This window comes from Antedon bifida, chromosome 3 (genome assembly GCF_963402885.1).
Source record: "Antedon bifida chromosome 3, ecAntBifi1.1, whole genome shotgun sequence".
In the NCBI taxonomy this organism is placed as follows: domain Eukaryota; kingdom Metazoa; phylum Echinodermata; class Crinoidea; order Comatulida; family Antedonidae; genus Antedon; species Antedon bifida.
Genome location: NC_136228.1, coordinates 30,399,839 through 30,426,343, shown reverse-complemented (window position 1 = coordinate 30,426,343; position 26,505 = coordinate 30,399,839). Strand labels below are relative to the sequence as shown.

Sequence of the window (26,505 nt, the reverse complement as noted above, 5' to 3'; positions counted from 1 at the left end):
ATTTTAGGCTAAATTTAGAGTAAATTTTAGGCTAAATTTGGAGTAAATTTTAGGCTAAATTTAGAGTAAATTTTAGGCTGAATTTGGCGAAAATTTTAGGCTAAATTTTGTGTACATTTTAGGCTAAATTTTGTGTACATTTTAGGCTAAATTTTGTGTACATTTTAGGCAAAATTTTTAGTACATTTTAGGCTAAATTTTGAGTACATTTTAGGCTAAATTTGTATATTTTGGAACGCCAAACAGATTTGTTGGTGGACCGGGATGCCGGGCAAGTGATTTTGAGAGCCATGTATGTTATGCTTTGGTTTATTACCTATACCTATTATTATAGATAGAATATATTATATTCAGTCATGCATAACAAACAGACATGTAAACAGGAATAATATAAATTTATATTTATTGAAAGTTTATTCACCTTCAAAGTAAATTAGCCTTCAATTATGGCAAACATAAATTGACATCTGAAAAAATTAGGTTGTTTTGAAAAGTGAAACAAGATTGAATCGGTCAGAGTGACGGATATTGGGTTAATGATTTACTTTGTAGAAATTACGCATGTCAAGGTAATTGACTTATGATGAAAAGTAGACGCAAATATTTCATTCATTAGATGCGTATTATGCATACAATGCATTTATTAATGGGAAAGGTAGCCAGTCAGTAGTCTTATTAAAATGCTTCTATTGAACTAATAGACCGAATCAGTAAATATATAGCCTTGAAAAACATGTTTCAAATAACAAGTCATCACGCTAAATAAAAAAACACTGGACGTAATGTTATGGGTAGGTGTAATGTTATGGGTAGGTGTAATGTTATGGGTAGGTGTAATGTTATGGGTAAGTGTAATGTTATGGGTGGATGTAATGTTATTGGTGGGTATAATGTTATGGGTGGGTATAATGTTATGGGTGGGTATAATGTTATGGGTGGGTATAATGTTATGGGTAGGTGTAATGTTATGGGTGGGTGTAAAGTTATGGGTGGATGTAATGTTATGGGTGGATGTAATGTTATGGGTGGATGTAATGTTATGGGTGGATGTAATGTTATGGGTGGATTTAATGTTACGGGTAGATGTAATGTTATGGGTAGATGTAATGTTATGGGTAGATGTAATGTTATGGGTAGATGTAATGTTATGGGTAGATGTAATGTTATGGGTAGGTGTAATGTTATGGGTGGATGTAATGTTATGGGTAGGTGTAATGTTATGGGTGGGTGAAATGTTATGGGTGGATGTAATGTGTTGGGTGTATGTGGGCAGGGACTTCAAAATCTTCCACCAACACCATGTTATGTCCTAACTCCCAGTCTAATTTCACCAAAACAAGAGATCTCTGGGTACATGAAATTACAGTTGTATTTAAGCAACATCTTACATTTTAAACACCCAGCCACTAGACTCATGTATTAGACTCATGTATTATTACAATAGTTAAGCTCTGTCTTCACTTTCAAACTTTAAGTGACAACAAAAATGTGATGTGCCCATATATGGACATGTTGATTTTTATATTACTATCATAGTTGAGCACATCACACTTTTTTTGTCAAACTAGTTTGATAGGGTAGACAGAGCTTTAGACCTATGTGAGGTACACAAAACTATTCCAAAATACTCCCTAAAACCCAAGGTTCGAAGGTCAAATATTACACAACAGTACTGAAATTTAATTTGGTAAACTAGTCTTTCCAGGAAAGGATGAGCCTAGGGGTGTATCGACAGAGCTATGCTGTACTCCCTGTTAATGGGTAACTTGTCTAACTTGCAAAACTACATATAAACATTTTAGCCAACAAAACTTGGATGAAAATCTATAGTGTGAAATTTGTCCCAAACTTCTCCCCTTAAAGGATGTCTATTGTAAACTATTTACCGAATTGTTTTGTAAATCATACCCTCTAGGTAATCGCTACAGACAAAGTACTATACTGCCATAACAATTTGTTGTTAATTAAAAATTAGGTTCAAATAGATGTCAGCCTAATTGGTTGACTGAATTTAGCAATTCAATAATAATAATCAATTTCTTTTATAGTGTGAAATTACTAGTAATCATAACACTGTAAATAAACTTATGTTGTTAAGTATTAATATTTATTTATATACTTAGTTATAGATTACACATATTATGAAAAAGGGTATTATTTCCTTCTAACCGAGGGATGACCTTTTGCCAATGATAATAATAATAGTTTCATTTTAAATATGTAAATTATATGCATATATTTAAAAAAGATTTATTCTAAATTAAAAATATTCACCAAACATTCTCCATGTTCTATGTTTGTGTAATTTTTATTTCTTTGAAAATGTTCCAATAATAAAAAGCGATGTATAGGTCATATGAAAAACAGTTGTTACTGTATTTCCAAAAAAAAAAGAATTTTAAGAAAACAGCATGTATAAATTCACCAATAATTAGTTTTACATGGAAAAGTCATTACTGGTTGACAGATGACCTAACCACTCTTGTAAACGATCACAGCCAATTCTCAGTACTGTATCTATATTTGTCCAGTATCATAAACAAATTCTGTAATATACAATATTACATAATGATGAATCACATGTAACAGCTGTATCATAGGCCTAGCCTAATCTAAACCCTAACCTTTGAATATACAATGTGACACTGTATTCAGGAAATTGCCTATGATACTGCAGAGATAGTTTTAAAAAATCACTGGCTACCTGGCTTTATACTGTAACCTGGTGGGTGATGGGAAAGTAGAATCACCTCCTATGATATCAGTTGGGCTTCCAAAAAGGTAAAGTTGGCTAATAGATTTTTGGCATAAACTAGCCCCAAATACCCATATTTTACTGCCCTATAGTAATTGACCACTTACCCGCGTTTCAAGATTATGGCCTGTTATAACGGCCGAGAACCACTGAGTGGCGGATCCGATGCGGTAAACTTTGACCCTATAACCAGTTACGATGTAGGGCGCAGTGATGAGTATTTGTTGGACCTTCTGGTCATGTATCCATTGATCTACCTCGTTCTTTACTTCAGAGTGTCGCTGAAATGTGCTGTGCAGCTTTTTACCATTCTCATCCTAAAAAGATAGAAAAGAAGAAAAATGACATTACTATTATTACTAATATTATTATTAGTAAATCACAATACAATATCATACATGTTCAGTATTACATAGAACCAAATTACAGCGTTATATGGCATTAATTTGTTCAGACTGTCTGTCATGAAGATTATGACATAACTATGGTAAAGTCTTAAAACTTCCAAAAAAAGAATAATTACATTTTGCTTAAAAGATTGAGAATTTGAATCTGCATTTTGAAGCAATTCAATTTATGCGGCTTTGACAGAAGAATGCGCAAATCTCCTTTGAAATTTACTTTTCGTGTGTGCTGTTGAATTTAACAAGTGAGATGCATTTTAACATGAAGGCATATCAGTCAGTTACTTGCAGACATTCTGGAATCCATAGCCAGACAACATCAACTGTTATCGATAACTATGAGGTGCCAAGTGTGACTTATTTATAAACATCATTCATTATTAGGTCATTATTAAAGTATATAATAAAATTGATATGTTATTATTTACATAACTGAAAAGTAAACAGAACTTATTATAAATATATCACTTAAATCATAATGATTTTTATATAATTCATACTTGGCACCTCATAAATAATAGGCAGGCTATCATATTATTTCTACTAAATGGCCTTCTCGGAAGAAGACATCCATAGTAATATCATCTGATATTACAAGTAAGAAAATTAACGATATAACATGACCGAATCACAGCTGTGTGTCTTTAAGACGACACCGCGCACTAGAACCTAAGTCGATCCGTATTCTATTTTTGTCTAGTGTATCTTAATATGCTAATAAATTCCATTATGAAGAAAGTGCTCGATGGAACGAGAGATCATTAATTTCTTAAATGTCATGTATATCTGTAGTAAAAACACTGCCTTATTTACCGTAATATATACTAACATATGCTGTACACATCAATGTTTTTGTAATAATGTTGATATTTACCAAATATAAAACTTTAAAATTCTATTAAAATAATTAACAGCAAGTCAATCAATCAAGTAAAATAGCATTTGTACACATTTATTGCAAATATAAACTACTCTTTAAGTTCATTTGACAATTTTGGGAACCCAAAAATGTGTCATCTTAATAATTAATAGGGATGTTCCCTGAATAGGGGTTGGGCATAGCAATTAACATAGTAATGAAACATACATATCTCCTCATTCCTGTCACAGGAAAGTGTCCATTTATATAAAAATTTCCACTAAATAAAAGGAGGGATTATATTTATTCATAATTGCACAATTTGGTAAAACTAAAACACAATACATAAATCTTGTTATGCTAATGATGACGGCTTCCATAAACAATGCAGTTGAGTATTGTTGTGTGTGTATTGCATGATTGAGTCTAGGAGGTGGATACACAATGAAACTAATACCAACTAATAAATATTTTGATTATTCAGTTAGAATATTAAGTGATGATGTGTCCTTGTATTGCAGATTGCTTTAGGCAACTTATTTTTTTATTTACTTCAGTATTCAAATATTTGAAAGCAGACCTTGAAAGAACATTGGCTGGACATGTGACTCCTGTCTGCCTCAAGTTCAATCATTATAAATAAGCGACCGTTAATAATATTCCTTTTTAAAAATGGAATTTTGTTATGTTTAACAAAACTAAAGCTCTGTCTACACTATCAAACTAGTTTGACCCAAACAAGGTAGTGATATGCACAAATATGGTAGTGATATTCATATATCGCCAGGGTGAAATCCTCGACGTTACGATGCTCGTCTAGATTTTGATCTCTATGGCTCAGATCTCGGAGCTAATATTACGAATCTAAACATCAATTTGATCTCTAATATGTGTTTTAAGGATGACAATAATATTGTATGAATCGGAAGTTGAAATTGAGTGATTATAGTCTCTATAATCATATACACTTTGAATTGACGGTTGCTAGCCCCGTAAGCTGGGTTTCTCCACTTGATCGACCCCATTGTAAACAGTGGCCAGCTGCTTGTCGGACAATAGAGTGATTTGGCGCGAATTATGAATGAGCCTAGGCAAGTGGTTCCCGAAACATTAAGGATATCCGATGATGAAACAGTAAGTGATAATGAAGATGACATTCCATTTGTTTATAACGCTTGTAGGATTGATGATAATAAGAATAGTGATGGTAATTTGGGACAGAATGTGGTGATAGATGAGCTGTTATGTTTTATTGTCAATAATATTGGATCGATGCCTTTCGATAGGCTACATGCAATAAGTATGGCGAATTTTTCATTAGAAGATGTCAAGAAAGCAAAATGTTTACTGGCTGCTTACGTTGCAGACCCGGATAATGATGTACATAAACCAAGACGAAAGGCGAATAGGATACTTACGGATCTGATGGGCTACCTAGTTCATTGTGATATATCCAAGCTACCTACCTTTGCTGCAGCAGATTTATCAAAAATCCCACAGGTTGGTATGGATAACATTGACGCGACTGTGTTGTTTAGTGAGATGCAAAAGCTTAGGTCTGATTTTCATGTTGTAAAGGCAGATATTGCATATGCTACCAATCAGAGGTGCAAGTTGTCGCAGCAAGTCAGGGACTTAATAGAAGAGAAAACAAATATATCCCAGAGATATGGACATATTCCTATTAGTGTCACCCCTGTGATCAGTAAACAAACAGTTATCCCACCTCGGCATAAAGCGAACAAAAACGATACGGTTGTTGCTCAAGCAAACGTAAACAATGCATATCCTGATGGATTACGTAATGAGGGGATTCCCCTAATTGAGAATCATGACGTAGCTACCGGTGTCGATGCTCCTGTTGTTAATGATACGATACCTGATGATAGTGAAAGCAAGTGGCTGATTGTAAATCGTAAACGAAAGACTAAATCTCATAATTATGAGCGAGGTAAGGGGAAGAACATGAACTTAAAAAGTAGACCGGCACCCCCATTTAAAGTGTATGTTGGTAACCTTCACATTGAGACAACTGATGATGAGGTGAAATCACACCTGCTAAAAGAGTTAAACATCCGTGTGGAAGTACAGAAATTGGACTCTAAACGTGATGATTGCACTTCTTTTGTCATTATAGTAAACGATATCAAACATGATACAAAAGCTAAGTTAATGAATGCTCTGTTGTGGCCTGATGGTGCTTATATTCGAAAGTTTTACGAGACAAGGAAGACAGATGGCAATAATGAATGGAAATGAGAACAATCACTTACGATGTATTTCATATAACTGTAAATCGCTTAAACTTAGAGTTAGTGAAATAAATAAGTTGTGTGAAAATTTTGATATAATTTTTATACAAGAGCATTGGCTTCTACATGAAGAATTAGGTTTACTTAAGTCTATACACGAGGAATTTGATGGGATGGGAGTGTCCGCGGTTGATTCTTCTAAATTACTTGTAGGTCGACCGTTTGGAGGTGTCGCTGTGCTATTTAGGAAATGTTTTAGTAATTTTATTACATTCAAAAATTTTAATGACCCCAGATTGTGTGGTATAGAATTGATAGACGATAGGAAAAGTACCTTGATGATTAATATTTATATGCCGTATGAAAAAGACGACGATTCTTTATTTGAATTTATGGGGTATTTAAGTAAAATTAAAAATATTTTTGATGAGTATAATTATTATAAAAATATAGTATGTGGTGATTTTAATGCCGATCATAGGAAAAAATTCGGGAAAGAGTTGGCAGAATTCTGTAGTGAAAATGATCTGATTTTATCTGATATTACCAGACTTCATGATAATAGTTTTACCTTTCTTAGTGACGCCCATGGTACAACGAGTTGGATTGACCATGTCATTTCTTCTCATGGCGCTGATACGTGCATATCTGAAGTCAATGTTATTTATGATTCATTTAGTTCTGATCACTTTCCGTTAAGTTTTAAGTATGAGTTTAATGTCAACAGTTATAAGATTGGGAATCATAAAGAGTATACTAATAATAATGTAGATTCACTGTTTGCTAAAGTTGATTGGAGTAATGTTAAAGAACCAGAATTACGTAATTATTGTAACCTTACAGAAAAGTTGTTAAAAAATATATATGTTAACTCCAACTTAATATTATGCACCGGATGTAATGGGTGCTCGCATAGGAAAGGTATAGATGATTTGTATAATGATATTGTTTGTGCCTTATCTAGTGCCTCCAAAATGTGTTTTAAAAATAAGAAAATAAAAAATGTGACCCATATTCCTGGGTGGAATGAAAATGTCGAAGAATACCATAATGTGGCCAGAGAAGCATTCCTTCTATGGGTTAATAATGGTAAGCCTAAATCTGGGTCATTATTTGAGGCGATGCGTGTGACAAGATCACAATTTAAAATGATTTTACGCAAGTGTAAATCAGAAGAAGAACAGCATAGGGCTGATTCTATGGCTCAGTCTTTATCAAAAAATGATTATGCTGATTTCTGGAAAAAGGTTTATAAGTCTAAATCATGTACTCCTGTTCTTACAGAATCTTTGGATAATGTTAATGGTGAAAATGATATATGTAACCACTGGGCCGCTCATTTTGAGGAGCTGTTTAATTGTGTTCATAATGATAGTAATAAGGATTATGTTCAGAGTATACTTGTTAATTGTAATGATGATTGCGGTTGTGAGGTAAATGTCCAACAGGTAGCGGGCATTATTAAAGATTTATCTAGTGGTAAATCCCCGGGAAATGATATGTTGAGCTCCGAACACTTAAAGTATGCTAGCAATAGACTAACAGTTATGCTGTCTTTATGTTTTAATTTAATGATTCGTCATGGTCATGTGTCTGCTGAGTTATGTAAAGTTGTAATTGTCCCGATTTTAAAATCTAAATCAGGTGATATTACGAGTAAAAGCAATTATAGGCCTATAGCTTTAGCTAGTGTGGTTTCTAAGGTACTAGAATCTGTATTAATTCAATTGTCCGGAGATAGCCTTAAGTCATCTGACCATCAGTTTGCGTTTAAATCGGGTCACTCCACAGATACATGTATATTTGTCTTAAAACAAGTTGTTGAATTTTATACTCGGCAAAATAGCCCTGTATATGCTTGCTTTCTTGATGCCTCTAAGGCATATGACAGAGTAAATCATTGGACTCTTTTTAAGAAATTGTTAAACAGAAAGATGCCAACCGCAATTGTAAAATTGTTATCTTGTTGGTACTCACAGCAACAGTTTTGTATTAAATGGGGAAGATCCATCTCCCGATGGTTCTATGTAAGAAACGGAGTGCGACAGGGTGGAATCATGTCTCCGTTACTGTATAATGTTTACATTGATGATTTGAATGTAGCACTTAGTAGATGTGGTTACGGGTGTAGAACCTCAAATACTGTCCTAAATAATTTAAGTTATGCTGATGACATGACTATTATGGCTCCATCTTTTTATGGGTTAAAAAATATGGTTAAAATATGTGAGCAGTATGGTTTAGAACATGATGTTATTTATAACGCAAAAAAATCTGTCTGTATGGTTTTTTCTCCAAAGAAGAAACATGGTGAAGTGGTATCAAATATTATGCTAAATAATGATATATTATCTTACGTCAATGAAGTGACTTACCTAGGTCATATTTTACGTAATAATTTAGATGATTCTAATGACATTAATCGCCAGTATCGAGCTCTTTGCATTCGAGGTAACACTCTTTGTAGACGTTTTAGTAGATGTAATGTGAATGTTAAATGTAATCTGTTCAGGTCGTTTTGTACTAATCTGTACTGTTGTATGTTATGGTCTAACCACACTGTTAAGATTATTAAATCTTTGGAGGTGTGCTACAACAATTCATTGAGAATGTTGCTAGGATTACCTAAGCACTGTAGTGCTAGTAATATGTTTGCCACGAGGAGAATTCCCTCTTTCTACGAGCATGTACGTAAGTGCGTCTATGGTTTTAGATTAAGAATTGTGAATAGTGAAAACGATCTGGTTAGGTGTACCACGAACCATTTGTTACGAGATTCAAAGCTCTACACTAAGTGGGAAAAACTCCTATTTTAGTTTGATCTTCCGGTTTTGTATTATTTGTTGTATATTATATGGAATATTTATTCTGAAATAAAGTGATCAAATCAAATATAACATCATCATATCCATATGGGCACATCACATTTTTTCACATGAAGTTTGATAGGGTAGACAGAGCTTAACAATGTTACTATAGTATTAGTTTATACGATTCATTTCTTAATAAACTAAAATTTGTATAAGGGCTGGAGACGAACGATTAAGACGCCCAATGCATAAACTAAGAATAAATAAATAAATCTACTGTATGTAGGTGTCGTCTGCTGACAAATTCTGCTACCATTCCAAAGGTGAAGCATCTCAAATAAATTAGAATAAATATTAGAATGTGATCATTTTGTAACCTCTTAAAATCAAAACAACTATTTTTGGCCTGTTAGATTTTCTAAAATTCTGTATTTAACTGTAGTACAAGTACTTAAAATTTTGCTGAGTCGGCAAAACCAGAAAAAGCTCTCAATAAAGGAAGTAGGCCAACATTTGATTACCAAACAGAAAAAACAAACTTTGTCAGTGATGTGAAAGACGAAATACCAATGTGGTTTCTACTTTAATTGGTTGTTGATTCAACTGCGTGCTGGGTGTGAGCGAGCGAGCAAGGTTTCATATGTTTCATTTTTGTTTTGCATAAGCTAAAAGTTTATGATCTTTTAGTAATTATTTGCTTTTGTGGTTTAATTTACTGATCAATTAGACTACTACTGTATTATGTAAAAATTGCTGTTTTACAAACATTTATGTAGTGGTTAAAGTATACACAATGTTGTCTACCATTGACTAACTGTACCTCTTTAAAACTATTTAGACTACAAATTACATGGAAAGAAAAGATTGAATTACATATCGAATATTTAGGACCCACGGAAATAAAGGGTTTACAGTAAGGTGAAATTATTACACATAACTTTAATAATGGAAAATTTTAACAGAGAGATGAAAGTAAAATGCTAGACTAGAATTTTATTTAAATAAAAAGACAGTAAAATTTACATGTAGTGAATGTTTAAGATCCACGAAAATAATGGGTTTACTACAAAATATTAACACTCGGGGAGATAAAAGTAAAATCCTGGACTAGTAGAATTCATTTTATTAAAATATAAATACAGCAAAATTTACACAAAGCGAATATTTAGTACCCACAAAATTAAAGGGTTTTACAGTAGACATGATTACACAATAGATTAGAGAGCCATGCTAGTCAAATCTATTACAAAACCATGCAGTCTGCAGGGTTGCAAAGGTCAGATTATTACCATGTTACAGATTCCTAATGGTTCTATGTACACAAAACAAGCATAAAGTGCAATGAAAACAGGATGTCTACAATAGAATTGAAAGAGTGGGCGATGAATAATAAATTGTGCAAAGAGTTTATGAAAAGTAAACACAACCGGGCAGGTAATATAATCTCTATATTAAGGATGTAAACATATTATATGAATTCATTATGCTAGTACCATTACTAAATGAAAATCTATATTTAGACTTATCATAATGCAAGTTTTAGTAAACATTTCTTTCCGTCCCACCAAGTTAGATCATTTTTATTTTGAACGCCATTTAAACTTTAAAATGAATCTAAAAATCTCTCTTAAATTGATTAACGTAGATACAAAAACAATGTTTACTATGGTACTTATTACAAACAATTTGGAACAATGTAAAAAATTGTGATTCACTATAAACTCATGTTTATAGAAAAGTAGTCTATTTAATTTAATTAAATGAATAACTTATTTTAAGAATAAGATAGGAATAATCATGATTCATTTAACCTAGGACTAGAACTATAGGGGGAAAATGGTTTTTAATTGGTTGGAGGGAAGCCCAATAATACAAATTATGAAGTTATTTATTCTATTTATAAAAAGAAATAATGTTTGTTTGTTCCAAGATGCTACTTGTTAGAGGAAACATCTAACAGGTAATTGTAAAGTTATTGTACACAAGAAAACTATTTATAACTCTATATGGTAACCCACTAAACATGACCAGAATGTCTTCTTCCTGACCTACTCAATTCTAGGTATCCATTGTCATTCACTGATGATTCACTCTAATAACTACTAAATTATTTCCTTTGAGTACACACTACTACTGTGTGTACTGGGAAATGTATGTTTTACTAGGGCCAAATACTATTCAAGGTAAAGTCTGAAGCTCTGTCTACACTATCAAACTTAATGTGACAAAAAAATATGATGTGCCCATATATGCACATGATGATGTCATCACTACCATATTTGGGCATATCACTACCATATTTGGGCACATCACACTTTTTTTGTAAACTAGTTTGATAATGTAGACAGTTTTATAAGTGGGCACTTTTCTGTGGAACAAACAAAGAGAAATATGTTATAAATATACCACAGCCAATGATTATTCAGCGATATTGTTAAAAAGAGTACACTTTGTTAGGTCCTGATGGTGTCCCCTAATAGGAGTCTATTGTAGTAACTAGTGCATCTTTCAATCAATTCTGTTACAAGGTCACAATAGGTCCCTCATAATATATATCACGACCCCTATGGTTTACTTCACCTGAGAGGTGTCTTTTATCAACAAGTTTCACTTTTATCTTCCTCACATACCATGCCCTGATTGGCAGATCAAAGTACAAGCAGGGTGGCAGGCAGCCACGCTGTAAAATTACTCATTCTTAAATTTCAGAATATTATAATACACTGTACGTGTTGATGTGTTATACAATATAATACAGACTGACATGATAACTATGAATCATGAATAAACTGGCAAATGGACTGTTTTTATTATCAAAATGTATTTTTAGAGACGATTATAAAGTGCATCAAATAATGTAATTAGGTGATCATTTAGAATAAAATGATCACCTATTGTTATTGTATAAAATCTTTATTATTATTTTTTTTTTTATTATTTTTTTTCTTTTTATTGTTTCTGTACACTATTTTGTGTAACAATTATCTCAAAAAGTTTAATGTCAATGATTACAAAAATTTCAGAATATCTTTCAAATAATACAACTTAATCCTAATAAGCTTTCCAGCGTGATCACTCATCCGTGACGACATTTATACGCCATTTTGCGAAATCACATTATCAATCATATCTCCATAATTCATTATCACATATTAATGAAATTCACTACACGTAAACTTCAGATCAAGGGTAAAAATATTAGCAAATAAAAACGCACGCGCACGTAGGTTCATGCGCGTGATATCGCGCGTTAAAAATTTAAAAAGCTCAAAATTAAGTTTTGATCAATTTAGAGCATGAATTAGGCCATTTGCGTGTTTCAAAAAATTACTGCGCAAAAATGCGTTTTTGCGCGCGCGATACTTAAAAAGCGTAAAAAATATGAATTTTTTTTACAAATCTCATTCTACTCACCATCCTTAGTACATTCACCAACTTTGAGTCAGTTCCGACTTAAAATAACGCTATACGAGCACGTTAAAAATGACAAAATGCGCACATTTATTTTACAAAAGTTCTGAAAATGGTGAAAAATAGGTCTTTTTTAAAATGAAAATAATTCTTCAGAATGCAAGATGACCCCCGATTTTTTTAACTTATTCTGGAAGCCATTGAGTTGTAGATATGAATTCATGTACACATTTTACGTACAAAATGTTTTGACGTCATCAAATGGCCACTTGAATTTAAAAATTAGGATTTGTTATCTTTTTGTGTAGATTATCACATTCAACAGAGCGCATCTTGGTTATGTGTGCTCGAATTTCGCACAACTTTCAGTATGTGCTTGCTTAATTAATTATCTTTATCATGAGTTGACACTATCTTCATTTTAATGACGTCATCACGCGTAAAAACTTGAATAACGTAGGCCGTGTAATTTCACCTTCGCAGTAAATTTGAATATCTTACAGCTCTTCAGAATTGAAGGTTACCTTGATGATTATAATTTATTATGAAAGCTGATGAAATGTAGATATTTATTCATATAAAAATTAAGCCTATCGGATGTTGTGACGTTAACATATGGCCAGTTGAAGTGAAAAAGTAGTTTTTTCATATTTTTCGTCAAAGTTATACACAATTCAAAGAGCGCGCACAGCGCTTCTACGTGCCAAATTGTTTTCCAAATCTTATATTTTTTTGCTCAATTAATTATCTTTCGAAATTGTCATCTTAAAGTTTAGTTTGATAACGTCATCATGCCAAAAAATTAGAACATGTGTCCCGCAATTTCACCTATGCTACACTGTATATAGATATACAGTATATACTGTACATATTGTATATGGCATATAGGCACAACTCAGCACTATAAGCATATAATAGGATGGCATACATCAACATTTTCCGATCGTATGTTAACGTACGTGCATGTTTAAAAAAAAATTAATTTCAGTAAAATGATAAAAATGATCACCTATAATTCGTCAAAGTGACGAATTAAATTCTAGTTAAAATTTAAGATTGTATGCATGTGATTGCTGGAAGGAACAGATTTCTGTGGATAATAAAAATTTACATGTTGTGACATAAAACCATGTGATTAAAACTGGTTGTTACCACAATAGTAATACTAATAGGGTTAAACCAAAAAGTTAATAGATTTAAACCACAAGCTTGGTAAACAGAAAGGCTAATGGGGCTAAAAACAAAAGAAGTATGGTACTGTTAAGCAGAAAAGATATGAGATAATCAAATAAAGATATACCACAATGATACAGAATGGTGTTATATGGTATCTAGCCTGTATCCACCATCCATGTTTAAACCGAAGGGTGGGTTGACTCCAGGATTTATCCAGTAAGAGAGTGGATCAGTTAGTGATTCGACCAAAATCATTCCATATAGCTAGATATTAAACAGGGTGGTCTTAATACAAGAGCAATGGTAAACTTACACCAGACTAGGCTTAAAACAGATAGGTGGTTGGGTTAAATCAGAAAGGTCACATAAGCTTGGTGTCTACATGATAAGCTAAGTATTATACATTATATACCATAAGCTAAGTATTATACCAGAAACAAAATGGTATAAATTACGGAATATCTGTTTTGTTTTTATAACATCCTCAATGACATGTATTTAGAAACCTTGTTTAGCCACTTTGTTGTCAATTTGATTGCAGTCACGAATCTGCAATCAGTATAAATAACTAATAAGTATTTTAAATATTAATAAAAACGCTGATTACACAATTCACTTAACATATAAAACAGCCATGATGTGTAAATTAATTGATATCGCAAAAACAGCCATCATCTTTTATTGAAAGAAAATTATTTATAGATCTATTAAACGAAAATTAATTGTTTTCAGGGAAAAATATAATACTTCCATCCCTAGTTTACGTTTACGAAAATCTAAGAAGAGAAAGACTAATAAATTTAAAGGAAATTAATGTTTAGTCATAAAAACATGACCTTCTCTACATTTCCTATAGTCACTTTACTATAGTGTTGACATAATTGAAATAACTGATAATTCATTAATACTAATTGATTATATTGACAATTTATACAAGTGTTGTAATAATATAACAAACAAACTATAGTTTGACCTTTACAATGACCCTACTGAATTCCTTTTAAAGGCTTGTGTTACAAATCCAAAAGTAATGAAATATGTGACCTTGAAATCAGAAGGTTAGTATTAACACTACACCATATTGTTTGAAATCAAAAAATAAAATGGCTTTGAAATTTATAGTCTTAACCTTAGCTGCAATCAAGTGTTAACCACATGAAAACACTGCACATCAATTCATGTAGAAGTAATGGCATTAACCGTTGAATAAACACCAAAAAAAAACCTATAATCAATACGAGAATTCTTTGAAAAGCATGCCCTCATAAATCTAAATCTACAAATTTAAACATTACATTCTGATAACTTGAAATGCATTAGAATCAGAAAAGAAATTGAATGAGTTCTCCGGCAATTATTTCATTCCAATGAGACTGAGGGAGGTCAATTGTAGTAGGTTCAGTGCAAGTTACTAATTTGAAAAATTAATTCTATGAAATATATTCTTTTGATAACATTAGAAAGGTCAATAAACTCTTGTGTTAAACATTCAGATTGGGCCGGGGCACCCAAACAGATTTGATTGTCTCTCTTGTTAAACATTGTTGGAGTAGCAATTTATTAAATTCAAGATCTCCTCAGAAGGTCAGATCCCACCATATGGTAATTGGCTAACCTAGTAGCTACCTCCCCTTTCTTTGCACAATTAATAAAATCTAAAATCAAATGTAGAATCTGCTGCTTAACAATCAATAAACAGCTCTTACCTTATTCCATTGTTAGAAATTATATCATCGAACAACTGTTAAAAATTCCAAAGTTCGTAGGCAAATGGCTGCCAAGTTTACAGTAGTTAAGATTTCTGTAGACTTGTAGTGTGGAGCCACTGGCAGCATGAATGTTCTTTGTTTCCCGCTACTTCCTCTTAGCCCGTCTAAACCGCATGACTCAATAGGGTATAGCAACAGAACGTGAGCTCACTGCCCTTTGCTCTAACACTCCCACTAATGCACCTGCACACGCCATCACCAGTTAGGGATCACCTACAAATACTCGACAATTACCAAAGTCAATTGTTTGCCATATGTCTGCACTGACTGAAGAGGAAACTGTACGCTTTCGATGAGCTCTTCAAATTTTCATTAGAAAAGCGAGAAACGTGAGCAAGGAGTCTGCGATATGATATGCTTGACATTAATACAGCTTGTATTATTAAGAAAGAATGTTCATTGCTGTAGCGTCGATACTATGACCTATTTTATTATGCATGCTTGACTGAACTGACGCTGATGAAATTTTATTTCTTAATAACTCTACGACTTCAATTGAAGATTATCTCCAACGCCAAAATAGAATATTTTCATTGGCTGAATTAGGCTAATGAGAAAAAATTGTAAAACAATATACTCAACCTTCAGAGCACTGTATTTAATGTAAAGTTGATGGGAAAATTTAAAATTATTAAATCTTAAACAATCTAAACAGATATATACAGCTATCCTTACATCAAGTTACTCTCTTAAGACATGGATATGTTTGTGACGATCATCATTTTAAACAGTTTCTACAAAAAAATTGTCAGCAATCACGTATAAATTGCAAGTTGAAAATTTGACCTGCTTTTGGTAATGCCAAAATAAATGTATGTAATTAACAGTTTACTACAAACTAAAGCTGTTATTAATACTATTATGGAGTTATTAAGCTCCAAGTATGATTGCTAAAGAGATTATTGAACTATATATTTTATTTCAAAACATGCTTTTCGTCATCAGTCTTATAGTATTAAAAAATGGTCAATATTTGCATTATTTTGTAATAAATTATAACTTATTATGTGGTGTGGTGCAATGTATTTATTAAAGTATTAAAAAGTGGTCAATATTTGCATTATTTTGTAATAAATTATAACTTATTATGTGGTGTGGTGCAATGTATTTATTATAGTATTAAAAAATGGTCAATATTTGTGTTATAGTAACTGTATTGTAATAAATAATCAGTGTATTTCTTTCAGTAATTTATTTTCCTGCGTCTAATTTTTCATTTCATCTTCGAAAGGATCTGTGATTTTTAATTCATAATAATCTATAATTTCATGATTATTCTTTTAATTTTTAGAATTTCTTTTATTTTAGGATACATTGTTGAAATTCAGAATGTTAATGTGTTATTTATTGTACCTGTGAACTTTTAAACACTTTCTCAAGAAACAGAATTATCCTAAAATAACATGATACCATACTTTTTAAAGATTTACTCAGTTTAAATCACATACTGTGACAGCCATCTACAATGCAATATTTATTAAATAATATTGAACCAATAAGAGCCGTTTAAATGTTATTCCAAAAAGCGTTAACTGCGAGTGTCTATCATTCTCAATGCTTGTTATTAGACCTTGCTAAGCCAGCGTATCCAATAGCAACCGCCGCTGGCGGTAATTAGGGTCTAAGGGCGAACCTGCTTGGCAGTGGTAACAGTTCTCTACGACAGTGGATACTTTAGTGCACTAGGAATTTTCGACATAACACCTAGTCATGTAAAGCCCCTGAGGAGTAGGTCGTTGGTAAACAGGAAAAGGCAGGGATAGCTTACTTAAAACAACAAAGACATTTTTTTATCGGGTATCACATCATGATTAACATTTAAACTATTACTCCATCTGTGTGATAAACACATTTAAAATCTAAGATTATGAATATTATTTTCTTTTCAGACAGTGATTATTAAACATTGCTTGTTAAGTAGGCCATAAAAAAAACATACTTCAATTATTAAGACAGACCGTATATTTAAGATGGCTATACTAAGAAAAGCATCCACGACTTATTAGGAACTCTGCTTTAAGGCTAGCATGATGATAGCAATTATCTCTTATTAAAAACTGGATTGATGAAAGGAAATAGGCTAGTATAAGCCAAGAAATGCTGTAATAGCATTTATTTTCAACTCTGAAGGGTGATAAGTTCTTACTCTGTGCTTAGGGTGATAAGTTCACGACAATGTAATGCAAACAATCTTCATGCCATTCTAAGTCGTCGTCGTTCGTTCGTCTCTCCGGATGTAGTAATGCTACAAAGTTATCAACAAAACCGGCAATATACATTCCATGAGCAAGAAAAAAAGTTGTTAAGTGAAATTGTTGTGATGTAAATAATAGGTTGAAATTTATAACTAATTCTTGTCATTTAATGCACGCTTAGTATTTCTAAAATTATCTAAAATTTCTACTAAATAATGGGAATTATTAATTATACAGTATAATTGTGTAAATTGTTTTAAATTTGTACATGGAAGAATTATAAATCCGTAGGTTTGTATCAAAGAAAGATTGATAAATAGAGTAGAGTAATTACTGTTAAAATATAACATTATTTTATAATATTATTAGTGAAATATAAATCAGGAATAATGATCTTAGTTTACAACAAAATATAAAATAATAATAAGGTAGATATCGAGTTACTGGGTTATAATATTAAATAATGCTATTGAAGAACATTATTCTTTTATTGGTAAATTTACTATTTTCATAATAATATTACTAAATAATCCTATTCTTATAATCTCCTAGGAATTTATAATACATTAACAAACAAAGAATGGGTATACTAATTTGCATTGTACTATCCTAAAAAATTAATTTTAAATCTAAAAAAAAAAAAACATGTTCATAACAAGCGTAATAATACAAAAATCCAGATTAAACTTGTGAGTAGGGTCGCAATAACAGGTCATCTATGACAAGTGAAATTATTATGCATTAAAAAGTATACTGTGTATGCATTGTACTAAGATATTCGTTTAAAAATCTGGAACAGTGTTAAGTTCACAATGAACAGGTCGACTAATTTAGGGCACATATCTTTCATTATGTCTAATGTAGAAAAACCATAACATTAATGCTCTTTATGTGAATGTACTATCTTTGTAAATTAAAAGAAAACATGGTCAACGAACACAGGTCATAAATTATAGGCCAGTTAATATTAGAATGATAATGTACTTCAATATTAAAAATGTATATGAATATGTTATCAACATTAATGTGTTAATATTATATTAAATACAGTTTTTTAAACCCTTGCACTGGCCCAATATGTATAGTTTCCCAAATATGGTTTTGAGGAGGTCTCTAGTTATCAGAGAGTTGAGTTTTATTTGTTCAGAAAAGTAGACAATACTGTATTACAAATACAAGTACTATGGAGCTGTATATAAACATACACAGTTCATCTTTTTTTCAAATCTCTTAAATTTTAAGAGTTAGTAGTGAATAGATCAACTTTATTGGACATTTTGATGTTTATGTATTTAGCACTTTTAGAAAGAATGATGAAATGTTTATATTACTGTATATTTCTACTGGGTGATGTAAAACTAAAAACAGTTTTATTTTCAGTACAAAAACAAACTATATTTCTGATCTAAAATAAAATAATAATATAATAAACATAATTATGAAATTGACCCACCATAATTGGTAAAAAATTAAGTGTAAATATGATAATTATGTCGGCATAAGTAAATGATGTACTTTCCTTGTAACAAATATTTAAAGAGGTCACGTGACCGAATGAGTCGTCAGACGCACAGTGTGCTAACTGTTTATTCTTTCAATTTCTAAATGCTCACAGTTTACCCAGCCAACAGAGTGAGGTGGAATAGGTTGACAAGTTAAAACAGTCATGGCTGATGTAAGGTAACTAGATACGACTAGCTATTTAACAATTTCCAACAATTCAACATGCCTCGATCCATCGAAATGTCCAATACGACGCACAGTGCTCATTAATACTGTATATTATTGCCATTCTAACAATACACGTAGCCACTTGCAAGATGACACAGTAGACTAATTAAACACAGAGATATATTTTAGGTGCGTTTGCAATGGATAGGTTTTGAAAACAGCGAAAGTAACATCCACTTAGTAGACGTCAATCACAAGTGTTATGTATCCTGCTGGTAACGTCCACACATGAATGAAAGTCAATACTACACATCGATTGGCCTCTAAATAAATGGCCGTCTAACAGACAAGCTGTTTCTAAATATGGACACAATGCTTATTATACAATGATAGCTCTGTACTGTCGCTTTTTATGTCATAATTATGACATTCTCTGAAAATGCTAACAATAACATACTATTTTCTTTGAGTATATTATACATTGAAAATGCAATATAATTACAAAACGTTTAGGTGGGCTACAGTAAGTAAATCTTTACTATTAATTAGGATTATATGGGTATAGGGATGGGATATATAGGGATTTGTATATTAATTACCTCTCACATATTTATAAAAGTTGGGATGATGTGGATATTTTTCCTCTACAGCACCAAGGTCTTATTATTTCCTCTCAATTATCTTTTTTAATTATCTTTTTTAATGAATCTATCTATCTACACATTCAACAAATTTGTTTTTAACAATTTGTCAAAGGAATTTATCTGTACCGAATTATATAAATAATACATACGGCAGAAAAACAAATTATGTGAAACAAAATAGTATTGATTTCTTTTCATAAGCCTAGATTGTAAATTCTCCAACATACCTCAACATTAATTGCTAATGTATCCCTCTGTAACTATAAATCAAACATAAAATAACACTGTTCCTCTATACTATGTGTTAAAAAATAATGAGAAAATGTTGAAAATATGTATGTATTGGTGCTTGTAAGTGATAATTATTTCAAAATTGGAATTTGCTACTATACTTTGTAAGGAATTACAAAGATCAAATCATTAATAACTCACAATATTCTCTAAAATCACATTTTTAACTCACAATTAATGTTAAATTAATTTGTTTGTTTATAATTTATTTAGTTTTTGTTTTGGATAAATTTTAGCTATACTATGGAGTTTTCAACAATCCACAACCCTTGCAACATCTATGCTTAACAACCTTTCTAAATCTAAACGCGGTTTTCAAAGTTATTCGCGCGAATTGAACGTTTACTAATGCGCATATGTATTAATATTTTCATCTACGTTTAGTGATGTGGAAAAATGTGCAACCAATCAAAACTCCGGAATATTTGATTCGCGCGAATAAATTCGCTAATGGAAAAGATGCTTCAGAGGAACTTTTCAACTTTGTCTATTACTGTAACATCGATGAATAGAAACGGTAAGAGCATATTTTGTAATACTTTTACCTCAAATCCCCAAAGGTGAAAAACATCATTGACCAGCTAATTTCACTTCCCATGTAATTCTCCACATGACTGCTTTATTTTCTTAAAAGGTCCTTAGAGGTCAAAGTGATTTATTAAACATTAAAGTCAGTTAAAAACCTTTAATTTAATATGAACAAGAAACCACAAGTTCGGGGTTTAAACCTCCATTTAAATAAAAACTATGTATAGTGACATACAGTAATTGAAGGAAGAAGCTAATATAAATGTTACAGAATAACTTGGGTGTCTGTAGCAAAGGTCTGTTCTGCTAAAATTAAGAAATTTGATGAAAACAACTAAGCAGCTAAGTTTTGGCACATTAATTAATTCTACAAAAAAGTTAAATATATAAAAATTCAAGCCTTAAAATACCTTCATCAAAAAGTAAAAATGTTTTCAAAAATTGTAATCAGCAAACATAGTTATTTTCAACAAAAAAAAAACATAGTTAGGTTTGACATTTTAACATAAGGTCAATTTCGAGCCCTGCTCATGTTTATCATTTCTTTAAAAAAAAATTCTATTTTGCTATGAACCCACCATGAAGTTAAGACAAATGAATATTAATTTCAGTATAGCATTACAAACTTGCCTGAACAAAATAGCAACAAGTAACCTTTAAGCTAGTAAATGACCTTTATTGGTAATGATGGCTGACTAACCTCAAAGAAAACCAACACCTTCAAGTGCTCGCCCTAAAGGTACATCCCCCTACTATACTTTGTAAGGAATTACAAAGATCAAATCATTAATAACTCACAATATTCTCTAAAATCACATTTTTAACTCACAATTAATGTTAAATTAATTTGTTTGTTTATAATTTATTTAGTTTTTGTTTTGGATAAATTTTAGCTATACTATGGAGTTTTCAACAATCCACAACCCTTGCAACATCTATGCTTAACAACCTTTCTAAATCTAAACGCGGTTTTCAAAGTTATTCGCGCGAATTGAACGTTTACTAATGCGCATATGTATTAATATTTTCATCTACGTTTAGTGATGTGGAAAAATGTGCAACCAATCAAAACTCCGGAATATTTGATTCGCGCGAATAAATTCGCTAATGGAAAAGATGCTTCAGAGGAACTTTTCAACTTTGTCTATTACTGTTAAAATACCTTCATCAAAAAGTAAAAATGTTTTCAAAAATTGTAATCAGCAAACATAGTTATTTTCAACAAAAAAAAAACATAGTTAGGTTTGACATTTTAACATAAGGTCAATTTCGAGCCCTGCTCATGTTTATCATTTCTTTAAAAAAAAATTCTATTTTGCTATGAACCCACCATGAAGTTAAGACAAATGAATATTAATTTCAGTATAGCATTACAAACTTGCCTGAACAAAATAGCAACAAGTAACCTTTAAGCTAGTAAATGACCTTTATTGGTAATGATGGCTGACTAACCTCAAAGAAAACCAACACCTTCAAGTGCTCGCCCTAAAGGTACATCCCCCCGGGGGTACAGCGGTACAATGTAGCGATTGTTAATAACAATCAGGCTACCTATGCAACGTATCCTCACAGTTTTATAATCAAATTCAACTTATTATACCTTGCACAATGTTGGAAATAATTTCCGATTTCCCGAGAAAGTCAAAACAAAAATCGATGCCTTGTACAGTGCGTGTTAAATTACTGTGTAGCATATGATTTGTAATAAATATGGTAATAAATACATGCGTCAAAAACAAGTTGGTATTTAAATAATGAAACCCAATCATTTACAATGATGGCATCAATCTATAAAAATAACAACACTTATATTACTACAGTAATGAATTTATCAAGCAGTAATAATATTAACATACTGACTGAAAAAAATAGGGTGATACTTCATATCCACAAGTAAAACTAGAATAAGTTCATCACAATGTGATACATTATTGAGAGCCCATGTCCTATTATTATACAATACAAATAATGAAGTTGGATGATGAGACTATTTCATGAGTTCAACACTGCTCTATTAAACGAGGCAGAGCCGATAGAGCAGTCAATTTTTCGTCGAATAAATATTCTCTCCATTCAACAAATACAAAACATTCATTATTTATTTATAACACACCTACTTTTATTTAATTTCAAACAATGTCGCATGGCAAAAATTCTCAAAATGTTTACAATTAAAGAGAATGTTAATTATCACCATTAGACATCACTATTTCGTTAAATAGGGCTAATTCCAAATGACATGTGATGCGTAATTAACCAATCAAGAAAGTGTGTTACAAAGTATCTTAATAAGTGTGTTACAAAGTATCATAGCCCATGTACTATTGTAGTATCATCTCACTGTATGCAAGGCAAGGTTCCCCTTGTATAAACCATTTTACAATGTAATTTATACACTGTAGTAATTATATGTCCCATTGACCTAATACTATCAAAAATGGTGACAGAATCTTAATGATTGATGCCTCAAGAACTAGATTTAATAAACATAAATTTAATCAAGAATCATCAGGGACAAATAATGGAAAATTCTTCGAGATAATATCTTGAATATTTATTAATTAGAAATGAGAATAAAACATCGCTAACGGGACATAATGACAACTAGTACGGGTAGTAACGTACTGTTTAAAAAAAATGTTATTCAAATATTCCTCACTACTCTATTATTAGTATTACACTTGGCGTACAACAGACAAAATACAGACAAGATTATAGCGCCCATCCATCCTAAAAGACAGTAGTATATTTTTACATTTAATCTACCGTAGTATATTTATTGTTATAATTTATTTATTCCTTTACAATTTTAATGTAATAATTTTAATACTGAATTTAGATTAATTTTGGATTATAAAAAGAGTTTTTTGAGTTAAATTACTTTTTTTTCAATAATCTCTACTTTAGCTTTCTTCTAAATAAATTAAAATAAAATCAGTAAATATTACAATAAATAGTGCTTAAGGAAGTTTTCGCAGTTTATAAGCTCAAAGATGAATGATTTATCATAAATTCATTAATAAAGATTTAAATCCTATCCTACACCTTAGCTAGCTCAACATTAATGGAAAACTAAATGACCTTTGACTTGAGGTGGTTTGATTTTACTTAAGCTCTGTCTACACTATCAAACTTTATGTGACAACAAATGTGATGTGCCCATATATGAACATAATGATGTCATATCACTACCATATTTGGGCATAGCACTACCATATTTGGTAAGTGTTTTAGTATACCTACAGTAGTTCAACATTGGCAACTGAAAATATGACCTTTGACTTGAGATGGTTTGACTTTTTTTACTTAATGAACATGAATTCATATTTCCTAATCGTATTCAGTTTTCTACAGTAAATAAAATGTTATTATTAAACATATTCTAGCACATTAAATTTAATTGTATTCTTGTATGATGGGATTGACATTTTCTTTGTCTCCAATCTTTCAAGTCAATTCAAACTGTATACACCAAAACCTATGCAAACCAATTATTCTTTCAGTTAGTTATTATTTTCTTACTGCTGTAGATGACGATAATAGAATGCTGACATAACCTTGCTAGTCACATAATTATGAAGAATGTGCTAGCTAATGTTTGCAGTTATAGATCTGATTACAAATTCCTGGTAAAAAAAAAAGCCGTCTAGCTAGGATTTTGAAAAAAAAATTGGTGGGAATGAAATGCTTTTTCTGTATTCAAAGAAACGCTCATTATTTACAAATGTGGAATGCTGTAAAATGGCAAAAAGTGTAGCACAGCCATTATGTTAATGCAAACATAACAGTTGCAGAGGAATTTTACAGTGCAAAAAATTAAAAGAATGTTATAGAAAATTATTACTAGAAAAAATAATTTATAGCACTTATTATTTTTAATAAGTAATAACTAAACGTCACATGCTTACCTGAACCGACCTCAGATGTACTGTGCTATCTAGTATACCTGTATAGTTATTTGAGGATAAAAATTCTATGCAATAGAGTGCACGTATATCGTATCATTATCCTTGTATGTAATTAACACAATTTATAGCATATCCCTAGATACGCAGATACGCGTTATCTATTGTGTAATTAACATTTAAAAATTGTTGCACTATCTAACTGTTCAAAGTTCAACACTGAACCGAGACACAATCAATAAGTGCCTGTTACGCACGACAAGATTACAATCTGATAATTTACAACAGATATTAACGTTTCCATCACGTTGTTTGTTCAATTCTCTTCGCACACTCATCATAACATTATCAGCAGACATTGATTTTAAAATATAAGTCAATATAATAGTTAATACAATAGTATAGATAATGCTGTAATTATCCTTTTATTTTATTGAAATTATTATATTTATAAATTATAATCTTTAAAATTGGTATTGGAGATCCTTACTTGTGAATTTATGATATAAGTTTGAGGTCAATTTGATGTCAATTTTAATCTATATTATTAATATTAAATAATCTGATTATTTATGAAAGTGCTTCCCCATTTTAAGGGTATAAAGAAGGTACGCCTAGTGATACTGATAGATTTCAAGTTAGTCTTGAGTATTTTATGAAAAAAAAGTTGGTGAATTTATTTATTAAGTTTTTTTTTCTTTCTTTAACATTATTAAATACAATTTGAATAAATACACATGAATTGAATGCAGTTAGTGTTCTATTTAGACAATGAGTCACATTTTAGGCAGAATCTAGATCAGTTTCAAAGTGAAATTGTATGTTTTTAGTTACTGTACATGCATAATTACCATAATGACTGGGGTACAACAAACACCCTGTCTACGATCGCTTTTAAAAGCTAAGCTTATTTCGCAGGGTAAAGTACTATATCAATTATGACTAAAACATATTTTTATAGATCATTTTGGTGTTATATTTACTCCACATTAAAATTAATATGCTACTTTCCTCAAATATATTTTGTGTGAAAAACCAATAAAGCTAAGTGGCATGGAAAAGATTTCACAATTTGCCAGACAAAGTGGTTTATTATACCCATGAATACTTGTCATAAGACATTAAATTCGTTCTTACGGCATGAACCATTGTTCCAGAAAATTGAACTTTCATTCATAAGTTCAATCATATTTCAATACAACATATGAACAAATATGTTTTCCCACAATATAGTAGATGAGTCTGTATGCATTCTGAATGTAGGGGAATGAGCTGTTAAGAGCTCATTGTACTAAGCCTATGCATTTTGTGGTGGGGTGGCCAGTTTCTTTCATGCCACTTTTTCTCCCAATAATTAATGCATCCTAAAGCTCTGACCACACTTTAAAACTATTTTCACCAAAAAAGTGTGAAGTGCCCAAATATGGTAGTGATATGCTTAAATATGGTAGTGATATTACATCATCGTGTCTATATATGGGCACATCACACTTTTTGTCCACATAAAAATCACATTGCGGTCTGAATAGGGTAAATCCATGCCCCAGAATTCCACTAGTGTATGCAATGTCATTGCACATCGGTCACATTGTATAATTTGTATGCATAGGTCAAGAGTGCCACAGATAAAGTGTTAATGGGTCGGTTGGAGTCAAAGAATACCATAAATGTTGTGTTGCATACAATGGAAATAACTCATTAACATTACTGTTCGTGAATATGTAGCCATACATAAAAATGTGTTGTTTGCTTTGGTTCTTTTCTATAGACATCAGTATGTAAACACATATCTCAACTTTGAATTGAAATGGTATGTTTATTGCACCAATCATGTA

The 26,505-nt window shown here is 31.4% G+C and overlaps 1 protein-coding gene across 3 annotated transcripts in view; it reads right to left on the bottom strand.

Annotated features, from left to right (window-relative positions):
• Positions 1–26,505, bottom strand: part of LOC144837342 (putative JmjC domain-containing histone demethylation protein 2C) — a 118,331-nt gene that overhangs the window by 41,169 nt on the left and 50,657 nt on the right. For 2 of the 3 annotated variants that reach the window (XM_078692401.1, XM_078692402.1), the window contains exon 4: positions 2,863–3,072. In XM_078692401.1, the coding sequence (XP_078548527.1) occupies positions 2,863–3,072 (210 nt within the window). Of the gene's footprint in view, positions 1–2,862; positions 3,073–15,373; positions 15,829–26,505 lie in introns of those variants that run through there. The other variant, XM_078692403.1, reaches the window with a different exon arrangement.